Here is a 23,031-nt window from a genome sequence, read left to right on the forward strand (position 1 = left end):
AACGAAGTGCAGAGTATACCACATATGAAAACAAGACGAGATGGTCATGGCCGAAACACCTTTGGTCTTAGTTCTTATCTATTACTGCTGAAAAACTATTACATTGTTTTTGAAGTGGTAGTCAGTTATTTTGATTAAAGAGTTCCGAAACAATTTCAAATGGCTCAAAAATGGCCCAGATATTCTTTTCTACTCTAGGCACAGGGCCCGAAATTTTGGGGGAGGGGGCCAGTAAATTAGATCGACCTCAGTACGCAACTGGTACTCAATTTATCGACCCCGAAAGAATGAACTGCAAAGTCGACCTCATAATATTTGAACTCAGAACATGAAGACAGACGAAATACTGCTAAGCATTTCGCCCGGCGTATTAACGTTTCTGCTAGCTCGCCACCTTAAAAATGGTCCAGATATTGTGTATGGGTCATTGAGACAAGTCACCACATCTTTGCTCGATGACACTAAAAATGGCAGACAAAATTTTCTTTAAATCATTCCTTGTTGCCTTATAACCGACGAAAGCATTAAATAATATAATTACAGATACACAAAAAGAAAGAAAGTCACAGCTGCAATGCATTTCCATCACAGATCTGCTTGATCAGTTCTGACCTACGGCTAGACAGCACCTACATATGTCTCTGAGTCAAAGATAACTCATACTGAAACAACACGTGGACGTTTTACATGGTTTTCTGTGGAAGAACACACGTAATTGATGAGACTCAAATCACATCTTAAATTGCATAAGTTTTACAACGAAACCCTATATAATCTATATGGTCCCATAAAATGAGAAAAAAAAAGGACGGGTTCTTTTTTATTTAAGTTTATCGAAACACTTTCAATGATAGATTGGCTTTATGATGATCTGAGCTAACAACCACAACAATAAAACATTTGTCAATCCTAACGTGTCCCTACCATCTATAATATTTATATTACAGACGCAAGCATGATTTTCTGATCAAAAAGCTCGTTTTGTAACTACGTAGTCTCGAAGTGTGTGTGTGTGCGCGCGCGCTTTGGCGTTTACGTTTGTTCACCGCCACTGCTTGACAACCGGTGTTTGTTTACGTCCCCGCCACTTAGCAATTTAGTAAAAGAGACCGATAGAATAAGAAGCAGACTTTAAAAAGTATGTACTGAGGACAATCTATTCGACTAAATTCTCCAAGACGCAGTCCAATGACTGAAAGAACTAAAAAGCAAAAGACACACCTAAAGCTCTTTTCATACCATTTCTAACCTCACTGAAGTCTTTTCGCTGCCAAAATGTCTCTGTTCATAATTGACGTCTTGTATTCTTGCTACAATTCAAAATATTTGTCTCATTATCAGCTGTCACTGGAGCAGTGAGAGATGTGCACCTGAGAATTTCACCACAATATTCACCGACGAAGGAGTTTGTTATAGCTTCAACACAGATGCTTCAAACCCTGTCAAAGTAGCTTCATCAGGTCTGTTGAACAATTTATGTTTCAGTTGAATAACCATCAGAGATGTCATCCACATAAATTTTTTAAAAGCACTAGTAAAGTTAATGTATTCAGTGTAGGAAGCACTAAACAGTTGAAATAACGGTGAGGAATATATCGGTTTCAAACTTTGAGCCCAAACCAGTTATTTCGAAGGGGACGGGCTAAGTCGAATACATCGATCCCAGTATTTAACAGGTGTTTATTTTAGCGACCCTGAAGGGATGAAAGACAAAGTCAACCTCGTGGAATTTGAACTCAGAACGTAAAAACGGATGGAATGCCGCTAAGCATAAGCGCAGGAGTTGCTGTGTAATAAGAAGTTTGCTTCCCAACCACATGGTTCCGGGTTCAGTCCCACTGCGTTCCACCTTGGGCATGTGTCTTCTGCTGTAACTTCGGGCCGACCAAAGCCTTGTGAGTGGATTTGGTAGACGGAAACTTAAAGAAGCCTATTATATATGTGTGTGTGTGTGTAAGTATGTATGTATTTGTGTGTCTATGTTTGCTCCCCCCCCCCCCCGCATCATCGCTTGACAACCGATATTGGTGTATTTACGTACCCATAATTTAGCAGTTCGGCACAAGAGACCGATAGAATAAGTACTAGGCTTACAAAAAATAAATCCTAGGGGCGATTTGTTCAACTAAATACGGTGCTCCGGCATGGCCACAGTCAAATGACTAAAACAAGTAAAAGAGAAGAGCATTTTGTCCAGCGCACCAACAATACTGCCAACTCGCCGCCTTAAAGTTGAAGAATATATTAGCATACTTATCAATAGATTTATCAAATATGTTTTAATAACTATTTAAAACTAAAGTAAAACAAATACCAGTTATTCCTTACGATATTTTAATTTGTTCTCGTCGTTTTTGTTGTAAATAATTGTCGTTTAGCCCTAAGTTAATCTTTAGGATTTTTTTCGTTTTCTTCCAACCACCGTTTGCGAGTTTATAAACTCAACTCTGTTTCACTGTTCTATGGCGAAATTGGTACCTTGATATCTCAGTAATATACAAATATGGGTGCGCCCGCAGGTTACTATAAATAGTTGTTCTCAGCAGAATTGATTGTCGAATGCAATCTGCGAGTGCATCGCGATCTCGAGAGGGTGCAGCGAATAGAAAAAAACTTCTCGCATTTCACGACACACACCACCGAAAACATACTGTTCGGGTAACATTCGAATCCTGGTCGTTGTATTTTCTCCTCGGAAATACAGTTTCATCTATTTTAGCAATTCTCTCAGGACCACCATCAATCTTCATTGGATTGTGGAGTAAATCTTCGGCGGAAATCTCTCGTAAATGATTTTTATTGCCCATTGCGATAGTGATACCAGTCCCTAGCTCCTCCTTACAAAAACTAGTAGCTGTCAATCTTTTTACCCACAGCAGTATGAGTAAACAACGATACACTTGAGTTGTTATGGTCCAATCTTTATTAAGCAGACTTATGATCAAAGGCTTTGCATCCATGGCCATCTTACTTTTAGTTTTTCAATAAGGGTGTTTTTAGAACTATATTTGTTAATGTCTTTTGAGGAGAGCGTAGTTTGATAAGATTTAACTATTAATTTCTTTCATCGGCATAAAAGCCACAGATTTTCTTTTGCTTGCTTTTCAGAAAGAGGTGGTTTAATTAGATCGAACCCAGTTTCAGCTTAATGTTTCTTTATTGAACTTGAACGAATGAAAACACAACAAAGACAATCAAAACTAAATACTGTAACGTAATACTGAAAATAAATTGATATTTTTGTCTCTGTCATGTAATTGGATAACATGACAAAGAAAGTTAAACGCTTAAATGTCTTGTATTTGTTTTGTTTGGTGGGATGTTCAGTTATTAGTTTTAATAAGATGGTGACTTGGCAGAATCGTAAGCGAGTCGGGAAAAAAATGCTTAGTGGTGTTTCTTTATGAGTTCTAATGCCACCGGGGCTGACTTTGCCTTTCATTCTTTCGGAATCGACAAAATAAGTAACAGTCGACTAATGGCTTCCCACCATAATTGCTGGCTATGTGCCAAAATTTGAAACAATTGTTATTATGATATCAATTTTTGGCACAAGGCCTGCGAATTTAGTGGAAGTGGGTTCATCTATTATACTGACTCCAGTATTTGACTATTTTATTGACCTTTGATGGATGGAAGTCAAAGTTGACTTCAGCGAGATTTAAATGAAGAGTAGATGCCGCCTAAGTCAATTTTACCTTTCATGCTTCCATAAAATATCTCTCAAGTGCTTGGATTGATGTAATTGACTGAACTTCTCACCAAAAGATTGATGAACTTGTGCCTAAATTAAAAATAACAACTAGAAGCTGTAGTACTTGACTAGTACATTTTAGTCGGCGTCAGTTTAGCATTTTGTCTTTTTGATGTTAATTAAATGAACTACTAATCAAGTTCTGGCACCGATTTAACCGAGTAATACGCCTCCTCCAAATTTCAGGCCATATACCTATGAAAAATATAAATACTTTAAATGACTGGAAGGTAATAAAGACGTGAGCTAGGTAAAGGTTAATATAGGCGAATATGGGTAGCATAATAAAATGCCAACTAGAAATTATTTAGCGGCGAGGAAATTATGTGAAATTTGTCAATGACTAGTATTATATTTTAGAATTAGACATATTCCGGTGTTTATGACCTCATCACTTTCCCATACTTGATGAAACAATGAAAGAAGACTCACTACTTAAATTACAATACTGTATACTGGTTAGTATACTAGGAGGATTAGAGAATAAATAACTAAGGACACATCAGCGGGGTAAACAATAGTTAAGTTAGTGTTAATATCTAATACAGGGTGTATTAGAAAATACTATCTAATAAATCATAGACGAATTGAGATATTCGTAGTTTTTTCAAATACTTTGGTATCATCGGGAAAACTATTCTAATGGAAATCGATAGATAAGAGATTTGTGAGCGCTGACAACCAACGGCTTGTCGGTGTTTACTACCATCACCAAATAACTCTGAAAGTTATATTAAATCACATGAAAATATTTTGATCTTTTCTACGCAACCACAACATTTCTACTCGGTTGCAGAAACAAGTTCTAGATTAAACAATTCACAAATGAGTTGAAATCAAACAAAACTAATCTAAATGTTTTTGTGCAAGGAAAGTTTATTTAAATGTAAATTTCCTTCATGTGTGCGGAATGGCATGATTAATAAAAACTACTAAGTGATGGATATGACTAAAATAATACGACGGTTGAGTCGCTCGGTCACGAGTTCAAATCCCTGCCCGATTGCCTTGTTTTTCTCGATATATACTTTGTGCCGGGTGCTACTTAGTTCCAGGTTAGCTTTAATCTAAAAAATTGAAGATCAAAAGGTATCTCAGCTATGGCCATCCCGCCTTTTTATAGATACCTTTCACTACAAATCCAATGTATTATTCTTTTTCAAAAAGAGTAGTGTTTGGTTTGAGGAAGATTTAGCTGCTGTTTCTAGGAAGTCGAAGTACCACATAAAGGCACCCTCGTTGGCTCGTATTCCAATCATAATTTGAGTCGATCCGAGTAACTATGCCCCCTACCCCACCCATTCTTTTGTGTCTAAATTAAGAATAATTAATAGGATTAATGTTCAAATGCCGCTGGGGTCGACACAGTCTTTCATCCTTGCGAGGTCGATAAAATCTCTGGCGGTGTGCCTTTAGCAGAAAGGATTGTCAACACGATGAATAAGGGTGGTAATTTGACAGAAATTACAGAATGCTTGACTAGACGAAGAGCAGCATTTCATTTTGTGCTTCTGCCTGACTTATATTTAGATAAGAACATATTTTTTAATATTTTCTATGTATTGAATATGAAACTGGATTCGAATTAGGTCCCCAGTTCAAATCCAATTCCGCACTATGTACATATCCAATAATAAGATACCGATGATTGAAAATAAAATCGATTGAAATGTAACGTACGTGTAAATATTTTTGAAATATTCCTCTCAAACAATAATATTAGTTCCAATAATATACTTGTGTATCATTCGATCTTGTCCTCTATAACTTCTTAAAAGCCAATGGAAGCATTTTTTAAAAATCATTAACGGGTAGAGTTGTAAAAACAATCGAGATGCTGAGCTAAAATATGTTGTGTTCTAATACTCTACATTTTTGGTTCAAATACTGTTGATATCAAATTTATCTTGCATCATTTCTAAGGTCAATAAAATAAATATCAATAAAATAAGTACTGGAGACGATTCAACTAACTATATCCTCTTTTCTACAAATATGTGGCCTTACGTCAATGTAAAAAATGTATTTTTCTAATGTGTTACCATTTGATGTTTTTTTTTTTGTAGGGACTGAAAACGGCCTGCGACTCACCTTAAATGTGGAGCAGTATGAATATATGTCAGGAGGTCAGAAAAGTGTTGGCATAAAGGTATTGTTTCATAACTCCCATGATGTGCCGACTATAAAAGACTTAGGTCTAGCTTCAGCCACAGGAACTAATTCTTTCTTTGGACTCCAAGTTGTGGAGGTAAGTCAAGTGAGTTGAAGAAGTGGGGGTGAGTTTCAACTTAGAATGGATTTCTTTTTTAAAAAGACGAACAATAACTGCTTGTTAAAAGTCTCATCCTGAAATGATAATTTATAAAGTAAATATTGGATGCAAAGATATGCTTTAACACATAAAGCGCGACGACCCACTGTCGTGGCCGTCAGGCAAAGGTCGGCACGCCACGATCGTTGCCCAGATAGATGCATTCAATTTATGGGCGTTTGTTGGGGTCTAATGTCACCCAAACCCTCCGATATCCCCCAGAATAACTTTTCAGATGATGTAAAACTTGCCACCATTATATACTAAGAAGATATTTTAGCTATTTTTATTTTTTGTTTCTTATGTGTGCGTGGTAGTCTCATTTTCATAAAATGTGCTCAACAATCCATGCTATGTAAGTGCAAATTCCAGCGCTTTATGGGTTAATCAAGTAAGATAAATGCACCTGTTGTTGGGTGTCTAAGTCTTAGAAAGACTGAATCGGAGTGGAGTGCTTTCTCTCAAATATTAGTACCTGTAATCAGACCGGGACCGAATACATTTGTAAGTTTAACTAAGAAAATTCGTTATCTGGCATGAGGTTGAGTTTTCAGAAACCTAGTCAATGGAACTGCTGTCAGTTATACAGCTCTGCTTATAGTAGTGAGTACGTCCACCAGGCTTACGTGTTGACTTGTACATAAAATCTATTGATTCGTTGGCGCACTCTGAATACTTTATGCAACGAGTGTAACTAAATTCAGCCAAGCGAAATTCATCCAAGCCATACTATATGCATGCAAGTACATGGTCACCCAATGTAAGCTAGCAAAACACTATAAGAAGTTTATATCTTATACCAGTACCTACGAAGAGAGATATCTCTTCTTTATATTTACATATTCGTAGTAGGAGGTTTGAGCTAAAAGGTGTGAAGTACCTTGGATATGAACACAGAGCAACGCCGATTCTGATAACTAAATTGTCTGCTTTTGTTTAACGATTGGTCGAGTTAGTTAATTAATTAAATGAAGTACTTTGCAATAATAGAAGTAGATATGTAAAGCAAACCTACGAGCGTATAATTTTAGCTTTGGTGTGAAAAGAAAACACCGAACGGACCCTGTTTCCTTGATGCTTAACCTACTTCTCTACGTCATGCAAACCATGTAACATTGATTTCATTCGGTAGGCATGAACTAGAATTAGGAGACCGTGTGTTTCTCAAGCTTCTTTTACCATGAATATTTGAAATTATTTTAATCTACACACAAGATACAACGTTACTAGAACAGATGAACACGAAACTGTGATACTTCTTCCTTCCCCTAGTAAAGTGAACGGTCGTAAAAGCAAAAACCTCTTAATTTTGAAATTTCTAATAAAATGTAAAATGTTCGGGAGTATATTATACAAAAATACCATAAACGCAACTTTTACTGTAAAGAAAAGCCGAGGAATACTTCCATTAGAAAGGTAGCAAATATCAATGTATTAAATATTTGGAAAATGAATTTGCATTCAGATATGTAAGTATTTAAATGTCTAAAATGAGATCACGGAAGATTTTTGATTTTTCAAAATAGATCACAAAAGTGGTGTGTGCGAAGATAGGAACTATGTTGGCTTCAAACAGAATACTTGCTAGGAATTTCTACTTGGAACTGATCCTCACAGCATCCTTCAGTGAGCAGACATGTGATCAAATACGTTCCAGCCAAGACACAATGTCCACTTTGAAGCCTATAGTTGATTAGGCAGAGGTTTCTGTTCCCTTGTTCTTGGTCTCTAGTAATCGCCAACTACAAAGTAAGCATTCACTATCATACGAAGTATTTGGTCATACTTCCACAATCTAAACGGTTATGGGAGTCACATTAGTGCATTCTACTATCATCATCACAGGTATACAAGAAAGAAATAAAACCGGAATAATATAGGACGAACACTCCCTTCAATCCGAAGTTTTATTATCTTAATCATTTCCACCTCTTTGTCGATGCTTCCTGCCATTTCACCCAGAAACCTACAATTATTGAAATTTTTGATTTCATATTGTCTCAACTAAAGTTAATTATTTCAATTTTACTGTCGACTCAATTCTAGAATGAATTCATTTATGTTAATTATTATAAACTTCTTGCCATAACTTTCAATTACACAAAATATCAGATGTTGAAAGAAGTTGATTCTTTTAACATTGTTTTCTGTGTTGTCTGTCAGGTTATAGGTTTGCCAAAACCTCGTGGTGTGTGCGAAGATAGGAAATTAAACCTGTTTTACAAATATTCACGTTCGTCCTGTGAAGCAGAATGTATCACATACGCTTTAGTAGAAACCTGTGGATGCCGATTAAGCTATATGCCAAAAGTTAATGGTATGTATAACCTTTTGAACTGTATTTATTTTCCATGGACCTTGAAAGTGTATTTGGTAAAATTAACAGGTTACACAAGTATAGATGAGAAACTAGTTGTTCATCGACAGCGGTGCGCAGCTCTGAATTTGTAATTTTGATATTTAACTTTCAATATCCCAATTCTCTAAACTTTAAGACGATTCCTTAGTCTAGTGGCATTTATCAATATAAGCATTGTAAATATGGTGGGCGGCTGTTGGTATAATGTAATGTTCTAATTTTCATTCCTTCCATTGAGAAACCTCACCAGAAGTAAATTTCTCTTATTCCAAAAGATATTTGCCTTTAATACCATGCGATATGCACCAATTCAAAAAATCCTCACCGAATTTCCGTGAAAAGAATTTATAATAGCAAATAATAATGGTTTCAAATTTTGCCACAAAGGCCGCAATTTTGGGGCAGTGGATGAGTCGATTACATCGACACCAGTGTTCAACTGGTACTTAATTCATCGACCCCAAAAGGATGAAAGACAAAGTCGGCGGAATTTGAACTGAGAACGTAGATACGGACGAAATGCTGCGAAGCATTTTGCTCGGCGTGCTAACAATTCTGCCAGCTCACCGCCTTAATAATAATAATAATAATAATAATAATAATAATAATAATAATAATAATAATAATAATAATAATAATAATAATAATAATAATAATAATAATGATGATGATGATGATGATGATGATGATATTTTCTCATTGAAAAGAGTTAATTTTTTTGAAGCCAAATAATTCAACTGGTAATTATATCATCGACGCCAAAAGTTAAATCTGTGCTGAGTACTTTGTTGGTGGAGGCTGATCTTTTCTTGTTCTGCTCTTTTGAAGACACGTGACCCAAAATACAAGAAAGAAAGGCATCTAGTATATTTTAAGTCATTGGGGAAACGGAAACACTAGTCAAATTTTGTAAGTATTTTGGTTGGCAGTTATATTAGCAAGATTTTTACAATATCAAACTGTTATGGTGTAGAATACAAGAATTAGAAGATAACAATATTGCTTTTTGTACAACAAATTCTGGAACAAGACATTAGAGAACCGTCCATGTATATGTAAAGGTACACTGTTCAGTCAGTGTTCCAAAGAGTAAAGACATAATGCGCAGGGTTGTTCCCAGTAGCTCAGTTCTCCGACTAAAGTTATTTTCAGTCTCTCTAGTTTCTAGATAAGTCCTGTGTTACAAGGGGGCTATAATTCTGAGCACAAGAATAAAAACTCAAGGAGAAAATGGAATTCCAGAGCACCAGCATCAGTGTGGTTTTCTCGTAGAAACACTTATTAATTCCAAACAACTAGGCTCTCAACAGCTTATTGGCAGTACTTTATATATATAGGGAAACGTTTCGAGGAAAATTGCACGTGGTGAATTGTAGTAAAAATATATATAAAGGAAAATGCACAGAAATTTTGTTGGAAATATATAGTTACCATTGGTTTCAGGTCTAATATTACACCTACAATACAAGCGAGTCATCAGACCTTCAGACAGGACCATAACCTCTTTACTAGTGGAGGTTAAAATACAGTCTTGGTCAGCTGGGTGGTGAAATAAAAAAACCGAAATGAAAACTTTTTAAATCCCCTACTAAAAGATAAGGAGCTATCTCCCTTTGAGCAATTCCAACTGAGTCCGAAAAGGGTCATCTTATATACGTTTACGCACATATACCACTTCTATAACCAGCACAGCTGCTGGAAACTTAATGCACACTCAGGGGACATGGAAGTGATCTTCACAATGATCTTCTGCCATTTCTCCAGTTAGACTTAGTTTTGCTCGAAGTTTTCTTATTACAGAAGAACCAAAGCTTGCCATATGCGTGAAGGTTTTTAACCTTATGGGCTTCCTATGTCTTTTCAGACATGAATTGGCCTCTTCTCAGTACATACGACTTGTATCGAATGTCCTCGTGCGCCACAGTTCCGATAATCCATTCCGACACCTCAAATTCTTTGGCAAAAGCCCTCATTAATTTTGAGGAGATCATCATCGATAATTTTTTGAGCCCTGGATGAATTTCGACGTCCTTATAGTGTCCGAATATGGAGGCGCAATGGCCCAGTGGTTAGGGCAGCGGACTCGCGGTCATAGGATCGCGGTTTCGATTCCCAGACCGGGCGTTGTGAGTGTTTATTGAGCGAAAACACCTAAAGCTCCACGAGGCTCCGGCAGGGGATGGTGGTGAACCCTGCTGTACTCTTTCACCACAACTTTCTCTTACTTCCTGTTTCTATTGTGCCTGTAATTCAAAGGGTCAGCCTTGTCACGCTGAATATCCCTGAGAACTACGTTAAGGGTACACGTGTCTGTGGAATGCTCAGCCACTTGCACGTTAATTTCATGAGCAGGCTGTTCCGTTGATCGGATCAACTGGAACCCTCGACGTCGTAAGCGACGGAGTGCCAACAACATAATGTCCGAATGCTTAAAATGTCTTCCTCCCTCTTTCAAACAGTTGAAACTTTCCCACCAAAAGTTTCCATTTCTATCCTGACTTGGTGTACAAAATATCATGCAGCGTTTAAAAAGTTCGCGAATCTTAAATTACTGCATCCCTTTTTATTTCTTGTGTTAAACAGTTTATCTACCATAGGGAATCTGAAAGAAATTAAAACCTTTTAATTAGTCTGGAGAGATTAATACACTGATAATTAAGTGTCCTTAAATACCCATCGTACCTTACATCTTAATGTGTGCATGTGTCTGTAAACGTATATATACATATGCCTGTGTATGTATGTGTGTGTATGTGTACATGTATATATGTATGTGATATGTATAAATGCTTACGTATATATATACATATATATATATATGTGTGTGTGTGTTTGTGTGTGTGTGTGTGTGTGTGTGTACATGTATATATGTATGTCATATGTATAAATGCTTACGTATATATATATATATATATATATATATATATAAGCATTTATACATATCACATACATATATACATGTACACATACACACACATACACAGGCATATGTATATATACATATATATACACACACACACACACACACACGAATGTATGTAATGTCTATGTTTGTAAATGACAGACAGACAAACAGACAGATACATACATACATACATACATACATACATATGCTCATTTGTACAAATATAGGTAGAAAGATGTATGTATGAAGTTGCACGCGAAGCCAAATAATATTCCGTTGCAAAATTTCATTTTGTATCTAGAATATTCCCGTGACTCATTTTGATAGCAAAGCCTACGTATTCTTTATTGATTTGATAATATTTCTTTGAAGTGAACGAAATCGGAAAAAGCGTGTGTGCATACATGTGTTATTTCTTTACTACCCACAAGGGGCTACACACAGAGGGGACAAACAAGGACAGACAAACGGGTTAAGTCGATTATATCGACCCCAGTGCGTAACTGGTACTTATTTAATCCACCCCGAAAGGATGAAAGGCAAAGTCGACCTCGGCGGAATTTGAACTCAGAACGTAGAGGCAGACGAAATACCGCTAAGCTTTTCGCCCGGCGTGCTAACGTTACTGCTAGCTCGCCGCCTTCTGTATGTGTATGTGAATGTATATGTGCGCGATACTTAGTATAATTTATGCCTATATACATATACATTTTTATCGAAACCTTATATTCTTTCCACACATTAAGCTAGAAATATTTCTAGTCAGCCATCCTCAAATATAACAGAAAATTTATGTATTCATTTGTGCATTAGGCTTGTTTTGATTGATGTTTTTTCGTGGGAAGCATCAACGGTGCTCCGTTGTCAGTATAACTAAATATCTCTATCGTCATAAGCATGTAACAGTACGTAGCGGCATCGTGTAATAGCATTAATGCTGTTTGTCTTAGTTTATCTCAGTTTCATGTCTTTCATTTCAAGTTTTCTTTTCGATTCAGTGAAGTCTCCTTTGTGTTAGCGATAAAAGAGGTGGAGAAAATAAGTTTGTCTTCACTGATTGTGGGAAGCTGGTGTATACAAATATGGAAGAAAGATTAATATCTTAACAATCGCAGATATGAAGTTGGAACTAGCAGAAAATGTGCCCAAAATAGAAATAGAAATCCGCGTGGAGCAATAGCAATTTGTTAGTCGTATCAGCAATGGATTTGAACATATTATAGCAGCCAAAGTGAATTAGAAATATAATGTGGAATCCCCTTTTTGTGATAGTGGAACAGTCCAAATTATAAGTCACCGCCGAGCTTGTTAAGTATCGAAATCCTCTCGTTGTTTGGCAGATTTGAGAAATAACAAAGAATTAGTACGGAAGTTAGATTTAAATGCTAAAGACTAATAATTTCGAACAAATACATGTCTGGCAATAGACTTGTTTGGGCACCTACTCACATGTCTTCCCTAACTAGCAGCAGAATGGGTTTATTCCCAGATCTATGAGCCGGTGGTGGTGACGCTGCTTAGAAAGGGCCCAATCAAGGGGGACTTAATAGATAACTTCTGGCCTATCACTCTGCTTAATACAGAGCTGAAGATTTTGGCCAAGGTATTAGCAAAAAGATTGGCGCGTGTCGTGGGTGGAATCGTCAGGGAGGTACAAACGTGTGCCATTCCAGGCAAATCTATACACGACAATCTCCATCTTATAGGCTATACCTTCGAGAGGGCTAATAGGATTCCTGGCAAGCGTGGAGTTTTGGTCCATTTAGGCCAATCCAGAGCTTTTGATAGGGTAGACCATCGGTATCTGGTGTCGGTTCTCGTAGAGGTCGGTTTGGGCCCGACTTTTCGCGGTTAGATCATTGCTTTATATAGCAACATCGATTCGATCGTTCGAGTGAAAGGTTTCTTCTCGAAACCGTTCTAGATCAAGCGCTCGGTACATCAAGGTTGTCTCTTCTCCTTCTTTTTATGTGTTGGCTCTTGATCCTTTACTGTGGAGATTGGAAGAGAAGAGGGACATCCCACGTGATCTAGGTTGTGAAAAATCGGTTTCGGCGTATGCAGATGACATCACCATCATCGTATCCGACATCGACCACCTACAAAGGGTAGGTATGCCCATTAAGGATTACGAGGCGGTAGCAGCAACAAAAATTAACCGGGAGAAGTCGGTCGGCTTGCAACTCGGTACCTGGAGGGACAAATCGATGCCACCCAACAGCGTCGTCGGACGTTGGACGGTTCGGTCAAAATGCTAGGGGTTTGGTTCGGTCCACACCTCCATATACACAAGATTTGGAGCAAGGGGACGAGTAGGGTGACCCTCCTAACTCGGACCTAACTCGGTCTGAGTGGTGGCTATCCCTGGAAGGGAAGGCGAAGATCGCAAATGTGTTTATCGCATCTGTGATTAGCTACCGCCTAACTGTCGTGCTTTGCCCCAAGTCGTGGCTAAACAAGCTGGAGCGATAGCTCTTCAGCTTTTTGTAGAAGGGCTGAGGTCAGCTTGTAGGGTGCTCTGTCTGCTGCCAACACCCGCTAAAGGGTGGGCTAAGGATGCTTTGGCTATTGATGTACAGGCATGCGCTGAGGCTGAAGCACCTCGGCTCTACCTGGATAGTGAACAGGTGTGGTCTCCTTTCGTTAAATTGATACTTCCCAGGTTTACTAGTTTTGATGAACTGGAACCGTGAATCAAGTGAATCAAGTGTAGACCGAAGTTGGGAGCTTGGCAAGCCGTGTGCCGTCAGGCACTCATGCTCCTCCCTCACATGAGTAATGCCAGCGGTGGGGGTTCTACCTCGTCATTCTATAGAGTATTGGTAAAGGACAAGTACGATGACGTCCTGGGGGAGACCCTGGGCTTCGACGATAGTCAGCTCACCGGCCTGTTCCGAAGGACATTCGGGCTGGGGCCTTTGGATAATTTTCAAAAGTCTCTAGCTTGGCAATGCTACCGAGGAGCCTTCCCATTTCGTGATAAACTCGCAAAGCATGGTGTTTCTTGTTCGCCCACTTGCCCAAGATGCGAGCAGGACAACGAAACTGTCCTGCATGCGATTGTGCAGTGTCCGAAAATATCGGAAATACGGGTTTACGTTGAACAGCTGCTGTTACGTCTTGGAGGAGTACAACTGTCCTCTGAGTCAATTATAAAGATTGTTCCACCTTCCTCCTTAAACCAAGAAGTAATAGTCTGTTTTCTCGCTGTGGACACTATAGCGAAAGAGGTGATTTGAAAGACGCGGATGAAAGGAGTAGTAACAGGCATCTTCATCACCAGCCTTTCTTTGGCGAATTTCTTTGTTAACCGCCTTAAAAGGAAAATAAGGCTGGAGAAGAGATGCCTGTCGCCCGATACATATGGAAAAAGATGGAAGGATGTGACATGCATGCTGAGAATGAGTGATCCTGCTTGAGTGTTCACCATTAAAGATAACGCAAGGTTTCAGTGTTGGATTAGTGCTTGTGCGGTCGAAGCTGAACCCGTCTCCCACTTCATTGTGTTGTTCATTTGTAACATGCATCATTCGATCTATTATGATAAATTTTTATAATTTTGCAAGCTTAATGTTATATCATCCGTGACCCCTAGTCGTATTGTCTTGTTCTTTCTATGTAGACCTCTGATAGAGAATGAAGAATTTACATACTCGTCTGGCAAGTGTTTTGATCTGAGACGATGTAGTGAAACTAAAACAATTACAGCGAGAAAGACACATAATAGCAATGCAAAAACACCAAAAATCTCACTTCAACATTTATTATTTGATGTTAAAATTTTCGTCGCACCAACTGCGACATGGTTACTGGCACGTTTCCACTGCAAGTGGTTTGAAGCCAGACTTTGGAGCAGTATGTACAGGTTTCAGGCCTATATATTCAGTGAAAAGTGACCAAACGATGGATATTCATTAATAATAGTGGTGCCTCAGATCAGAACATTGCGAAGACAGATAATGAAAAAGGCGAAACTTATTAAGACCTGACATTTGAACATATTCATGGAGTCAAGAGCGTGTGTGTGTGTGTGCTACCCATCATTATTGTTGCACTCTTAACTATCTCAAAGAGCAAAAATAAACTGACTTGAGAAATTGGAACTGTCATACATCGTTGGAAGTACATAGTTAGCGACCATACACAGAAGAGCTCTTCTGTTGAGGAAAATGTTGCGCTTCTTAAAAATTCACATTAAGCTCTACTCTTGTAAACGAAAAAAAGCTATTTTCTTCTACAAAATTTCATTAGGAGAAAATTTTATTCTTTTAAAAATCGCGAGGACGAAAGAGAGTGATACTTCAGTTTGATTTCTATTGGATTAATTAGATGAATGATACGTCTCTCCCTGAATAGTAAACTAGTCTTTGGTTGGAAGGTTTTCCATAAAAAATAAATACCAGGTTATCTGTTTAGATATTCAAAGGTTTTTTTTTGTTCTTTAACCCCCCAGACCAATGCTGATTGAACCGATATGTGGTCGAGTACGTAATTCTTTCTTTTTAATATAATCTAGGACTCGTTTATCATGTATATTTTTCCTTTTTTAAGGTGACAGGTCTCGTTTGTGGGAGATTTGGCTGCTGTTTCCAGCAAAGCAAGTGGTCATACATGGTCTCTCACGTTGGTTCGTTAATGGAGTTCTGTAAAACTGGGTCTGCTATCACAAATACGCCTAAATACTAGCTATGCATATTTACTTAACCCATAAATAGGTAATCGAAGACATTACCCACTGGCTCATTTCGCTTTAAATTTTCACCTGCCAACTTGTTTAACAAATACCTCGCAGACATGCTGCATTACAAACAGCAAAAAATGTCGCTGTTAATTATTCAAAAATCTCTGTTAAACAACGATTTATAAAATTTTGATTCAAACAAATAGTTTAAAATTTCAATGGTTTATATTTTACCATAAAACTACACTTCCTTCTTCTGGTGTAGACTTGCATTTAAAACGTATTCACTGATATTCCATTTTGCATTACTGATAAATTTCGAAAGCTTCGTAAATCTATTTCTTAACTTTCTATCGATATACAGAAACTATAGATTGTTGAGTTAATAGGGTTTCCGAGAACTCAGCAAGAAGTCACGAGTTGAAATTGGATTTTGTCCGTGGGTAGTAAAATAAGTTTCTACAGTCAAATTAACTTATCTTTAACCAGTGCAATTCAGAAAACTACTTTACTACTATATGGTTTTGGGTTCAATTCTTAGCATACCATGATCTCGAGTATTCGAAAGCCTTGTGAGAGGAATTTAGTTGATGGTAACTGCGTGAAATCTCATCGAAAGAACTGTTCCTGCTATTGGATGGCAACCTTAATTTGTCGCCCGGTTCAACACCACTATGTGGCCCTTGGGTACGTTTAGTGGTGTGTATATTTTTGCGAGGATTTTGGTCCAGGTTTCACATATCAGGTTTCACATAATTTCATCCCACCAGTCGCAGAGTTCTTGAAAAGAAACCTGGTCTCTCTGCACTTTCCCTATGACTAAGCAATGATAAAATATGATACCGCAAACCAGTATAGGTTACCACAACAAACAGCGGCAGCACTATAATATTAGAGAACGTTTCTGTAAAAGTAATTAAGACTCATCTCAAATGTATATCTTCATTTGAATCAAGGTTTTCAGTGATACCTTTCGACCTCTGCATAGGGTTATGAGACCAATTTCTGTCATCTGCCACTAGATAGCATTGAGCCAATGAGGAAATCACTTATAAGGGCTCGATCTGCTACAAATAGTAGGCAGGTCTGCACGCCGTCTTTAAAAATGATTTACAATACGACTGAATAAATAAACAATAGCAATAGACGAGTTTGCTCATTCAGAGCAGCCCTACAGCTAAACATCAGCATAACAGTGAGCTAATGTCTTAATTATGCAAAATATATTCACAAATGTATTTCTCTCTATTAATCACCCAAAGCAAATTTCTAATTATTATGATTCCTGATCTCTTTAAAATATTGCTGCTTTCTCATTTGGCTGTGTAAATTACTAATTATTCTTAATTGTCATTTAGTAATTGGTTAGCAATGTTAATTTGAAAAGTGTATGAAAGATGGAAAGCAGAATCAGTTGACTGCCTGACAAAATACAGTCCGAATCAATGCGAATCAGTGCGAAGGCTTCTATGCTGCCGATTGACCTGCCAGAAATGGCAGCCACACTTAACCCAAATCACAGGTTACTATCTTAAAAATAGTTTATTTTGAGAACAGCAGGCCTAGACATATTAAAATCATGTGAATGATCACGGTTGAAATTATTTTAATCAGTTATGGTCAAGTTGGGGCTCAATAGAATCAATAACAAAGCTTGTATTCTTTTTACAATCTAAGTCCAAATGTCACGGAGGACGACTTACCTTTCCATTCTTTCAGGAGCTGATAAAATACAAGTCATGAAGTGTGGTCTATATAATCCTCTATACATCACAACAGAAATGTTTCATCTCGTCTCTCATAATAATCAGAAAATTAAGGCGGCGAGCTGACAGAATCGTTAGCATACCGGGAAAAATGCTTAGCAGCATTTCGTCCGTGTTCACGTTCTGAGGTCAAATGCCACCGAGGAAGACTTTGCCTTTCATCCTTTCGGAGACGATAAAATAAGTACCAGTTGAGTACTGGGGTCAATGTAGCCGATTTATTCCCTCCTGTCAAAATTTGATATCAATATCAATCAGAAAATTGAATGTTAGCATACATAGAGAATCGATTGTATACCGGACAAAATGCTCTGTAATACTTGGTTATTCCCCTTTACAATCAGTTCAAATCACTCAGGATCGACTTTATCTTTTACCCCTCATGGGGATCGATAAAATAAATACCAGTTATATACTAAACATCGATTCAGTTTCTTATACAGTATTTATTTTATTGATCCCAATGAGGGATATAAAACGCACAGTCGATCCGGAGTGATTTGAACTTTGGTCGTAAAGGAGAATAACCAAATATTATAGAGCATTTTGGCCGGCACAGAACCGATTCTGAATGTATATTAGCATTCAATTTTTTTATTGATATCAGACACGAGACCAAACATTTCAATGATGGTGCGTAGAGGAAAACGGAACTGAGTCTTGATGTCACTAAAGAAAAAATTCTATTTAATAGTAGAGAATTTTCTAAAATTCATAGTTGACTTTTTCATCAGATAGCAATAGGGTCAGTTATCAATACATTAATTCTTAATCAAATCTGAAATTCAAAAGATAAAGGTATAACTATGATCAATGATATTACTGAGAAGATTCACTGTAATTACGATCGTTGATATAAGGAGAGTTACGCGTTAATAATAAGGTAACTTGAGATAGCGTTTCTTCCAAAATGGTTTGGAAACCGAAATATTGAAGCCTTATAAATAAATTGTCTTCAAAAACAGATTAAAGGAAAGTAGTGAAATGGAAATAAATAACTAACGCATGACTTATCCTTGCCGAAATTTACAAATTCAATATATGGTTGTAGCAGTACACAAAATTATGATGAAGTTAATAAGAGTGCTCTGGTATAAAAGCCAATAATTGTATTAAACACAATAGTAATCCTTTCTACTTTAGGTACAAGGCCTGAAATTTTGGGGGATGGGACCAGACGATCACATTGACCCCAGTGTTTCAGTGGTATTTAATTTATCGACCCCGAAAGGATGAAGGCTAAAGTCGACCTCGGCGGAATTTGAACTCAGAACATGAAGACGGACGAAATACCGAGAAGTATTTCGTCCGGCATGCTAACTATTATGCCAGCTCACCGCCTTATTATTATTATTATTATTATTATTATTATTATTATTATTATAATTATAATAATAATAATAATAATAATAATAATAAAGCTAGAACAGCAACGGACCATGATAAAACGCTGGCAAGAAAAGCCCCTACATGATAAATACTGGGCTAAACTAAATGCGAAAGAAATAGACAGAGAAAAATCCCAGCAATGGCTGAGAAGCTCAGGACTCAAAGCAGAGACTGAAGGATTTTTAATTGCTGCACAAGACCAGAGCCTCCCCACCAGAAATTACCAAAAACACATAATGAAAAGAAATATAACAAGTAACTGTAGAATATGTGGAGATCGACAAGAAACAATAAATCATATTATCTCTGGCTGCCCAGTCCTGGCTAAGAAGGAATATATTCACAGACACGACAGAGCTGGGACCTATATACACTGGAAGCTATGCCAACACTATGGAATAACAACAGAAAAAAGATGGTATAAACACACGCCAGAAAAGGTCACAGAAAACGAGAAAGCAACCATACTCTGGGATATGCCAATACACACAGATAGAGAAATTAAGGCAAATAGACCAGATATAGTTGTCAAAGATCATGAAGAAAAAACTGCTTTCTAATTGATGTATCAATACCAGCAGATGACAACGTTTCTCTAAAAGAAATGGAAAAACTTTCAAAATACAAAGACCTGGAAATAGAGATAACTCGAATGTGGAATCTAAAAACAGAAACAATTCCTATCATAGTAGGTGCCTTAGGTATAATAAAAAAATATTCAGACAAATACATAACAAAAACACCAGGACTTACAAATATATATAACATACAGAAAATTGCACTACTGGGTACTGCACACATTCTACGCAAAACACTTTCAATACAGTAAACATAAGAGCACCACAGCAAACCACAGCACATACCCAAGGCGCACAGAGCTGCGCTCGGTAGTGAAGTGAAAGCACGTTATAAAAATAAAACTACTGAACAATAATAATAATAATAATAATAATAATAATAATAATCGTTTCCATTTTGGCCGCAATACTTTCAAGACCTTGTGTACTACATCAAACGACGAATTACAAGCTTTCGTAGCAAAGTAAGTCTTGAAATCAAACAACTAAATCTTTTACGATAGTTAAATGTATCATTACGATACCATGCGAATGCTAATATAATAGAATTAAATATTAACTAGATAGTTTTCGTGAAATATTTAAATGCTGAATTATTTGAATTACTTGGAACACAATCGCAGACAATAAAAGGTAACAATAAAAGAGATATTCTTCTTTAACAAAGGAAAGAAAAATGTCTTCATTTCGTGGTGCTTTATAGAATCCAGACTAAATATAAACTATTCTATTTTACAAACGGTGGTTATTTAATGAACAAAAGGGATTGAAATATATAAGAAGCATTACGGTGAAAGAAACTTGTTTATTGAAAAGTTGGTCTACGATAGAAAAGATACAGTATATATTGCTGAGCTGAAATAATTACATTTACAACCGAATCAATGAATATAAAGAAAAAGAAGAAATGGAAATACAAAACAATGATGTACACAGTAAATGCATATTCAAGTATGTGAACCATCTTATGAAAACATAAACATATCCAAGTATTCGTGCATGTATGCGTGGGCATGTTTATATACAATTACACACACACAAACAGAAGGAAGCAGTATATGGACCACACATAGATTCCCACACATTTGGGGGAACGAACAGTAAATTGAAAGAACCATCTTCGTATACGTACACGCGTACAATATTCACACGCATTATATGTGTGAGATGGTGGGTATCCCATTTGTCCTATTTGCGTAAATTAACGCATCCTTTCACACCTAGTTCTATTTCAATTATGAGATGACTGACGCACGCATTAACAGTGTTTTGTTATAACTCTACGGTTCAAATTGCTTTATCTTATGCTGTAGAATAGTATAGTATCGTGCCGAAATACAGCTGACATGTTCTCACTTTATAAACAATGTATCTATGGACAGTTAAATAGGGTATGCGATCGAAAATGAGATCACAAAAAAGGGGTTGAAACTTGTATCGTTGACCCCCATTTGGGGCATAAGTATATGTATAACAGACAAGCTGTTTACATCAGTCTGTATACAACATAGCAAGGCATTAACTGGTCAGATGCAGAGCCGCAATACATAATTGATATTGCTGCTTTGGAAGTGTTTTTTATTCTTTCTGGATGTTTGACTCCCCGTTTAAACAAGCATTTCTTCACGCCCAGATCATCTGACAAGTTAGTCTCGTCATAGTTGAATATGTTATTTGGAGAGATAAGTTTTCCATCAACTGTAAGAGTTGCTTTTAAGTGCTGGAAGTACGAGGATCCTTCTGTAGCACTTAAACATGCTATGGGACTGTTGATATTTTGGCACAGACGTGATACTGAGTGGGATTTCTTTCGCTCTGAAAATGAATTAGCCCATTCAGCTGAAGGAAAATTGCTTTTAAATTGTGTTACTGTGCAACCTTGAGCTGTGATATAATTATGGGCAAGCACTCTCAAATCCATAGCATCAAATGGAAACTCTCATTCTACAACAGCTGTAATGTGAGCAACAAACGCTGCTGCTTCTTTTTCACTGAACACTGGAAGGTGACCAGGTTGCCTGCTATGTTTATTGTTCAATTTATGGCTCAGAGTTCCGACTGGAATTTTATAAACAACATTGGCTTTTCGAAGGATAATTTTCTTTGCTTTAATATCTGTTATTGCTTTATCCAGACTCTTTTGGCTATAGGATTTATAGCTTCAAGAGCCAGGTTTTCTATTATAAATTCTTGGCATAACTATTTGGTTAATGCTAATCTCGAGCCAAACTACATGTTGATCCTTAAAAAAAAACAGAATATGGTTTAAAGAAATAAACTTTGCAACAGAAAGAAAAACTGATTCTGGTTATCAAGCCATAATTTAAAAAAATGATAAATTTGGGGTTACACCTCATTAAGTCTAAGGGTGAAATATTGTCCATAAATCAGAAAAACATTTAAAAATCTTAAATACCTAACTTATATTGGGCACTATTAGTTTGAACCGTAGTAGCAGCTGGATAATCAAAGTGGTGGGACATGTCATATAAGTTTTACAAAGATACCAAAGTTATAAAAACACTTCAATAGAAAATTATTAACTAATTATATTAACATTATATTTTAACAAAAGCTTGTATCTTTTATGCAAGAAGTACTTTAGCTACTGACAAAAGTATTCATATCTTGCAAAAATGTTTGCTTTGCTGGAATTTGAAGAAGTTGACAAATTCTTTCTTTGGGTGGATAATCAAAGTTATATTTACAAAATTTTACTTTATGTATTGAAATTATACTATTCTAGAAATGTAATTCTAAAGTTTAACAACACATTTAAACAATTCTGTATGACATTTTAGTGACAAGCAATAAGAGGAAGCAAACTATTATATTCTGTTCAAAGCTACCCCGGTGTTCAAAGTAACCCCATTTCACGGTACCTTGTTTTCACTTTATCTTCTGTTTTGTTATTCTCGTCGTTTATTTCGAACATATAAATAAATACGTTACATACATACATACGCACGTACGTACGTATGTATGTATGTAATGTGTGTAACGTTGAAAATAATAATAGTAATAATAATCTAATAATCTTTTGTTTGTTGAGTTAATCCTCTCACCATCTATGATGACTCTATTTCAGATTCAGTACCTCTTTGTTCACTGGTTAGTTTCATAACCTGCTACATCCCACAAAGGGGTAAGTCAATTCAAATATTCCTTAACTATCTCTAATTACAGTTCTATAACCCTACCAGTTTCATTATTTTACCTGGTGTGGGTGTGTGGCAAGAAGCTGGATTTCCAAACACATGGTTCCAGGTTCAGTTCCACTGCGTGGCA

At 36.8% G+C, this 23,031-nt stretch overlaps 1 protein-coding gene across 2 annotated transcripts in view; it reads left to right on the forward strand.

Moving 5' to 3' along the window:
* Positions 1–23,031, forward strand: part of LOC106880211 (uncharacterized) — a 137,410-nt gene that overhangs the window by 101,980 nt on the left and 12,399 nt on the right. For both annotated transcript variants that reach the window (XM_052966131.2, XM_089349711.1), the window contains exons 5-8: positions 1,342–1,460; positions 5,821–6,002; positions 8,229–8,382; positions 22,832–22,888. In XM_052966131.2, the coding sequence (XP_052822091.2) occupies positions 1,342–1,460; positions 5,821–6,002; positions 8,229–8,382; positions 22,832–22,888 (512 nt within the window). The remainder of the gene's footprint in view (positions 1–1,341; positions 1,461–5,820; positions 6,003–8,228; positions 8,383–22,831; positions 22,889–23,031) is intronic.

This window comes from Octopus bimaculoides, chromosome 3 (assembly GCF_046866305.1).
Source record: "Octopus bimaculoides isolate indiv1 chromosome 3, ASM4686630v1, whole genome shotgun sequence".
Lineage (NCBI taxonomy): Eukaryota > Metazoa > Mollusca > Cephalopoda > Octopoda > Octopodidae > Octopus > Octopus bimaculoides.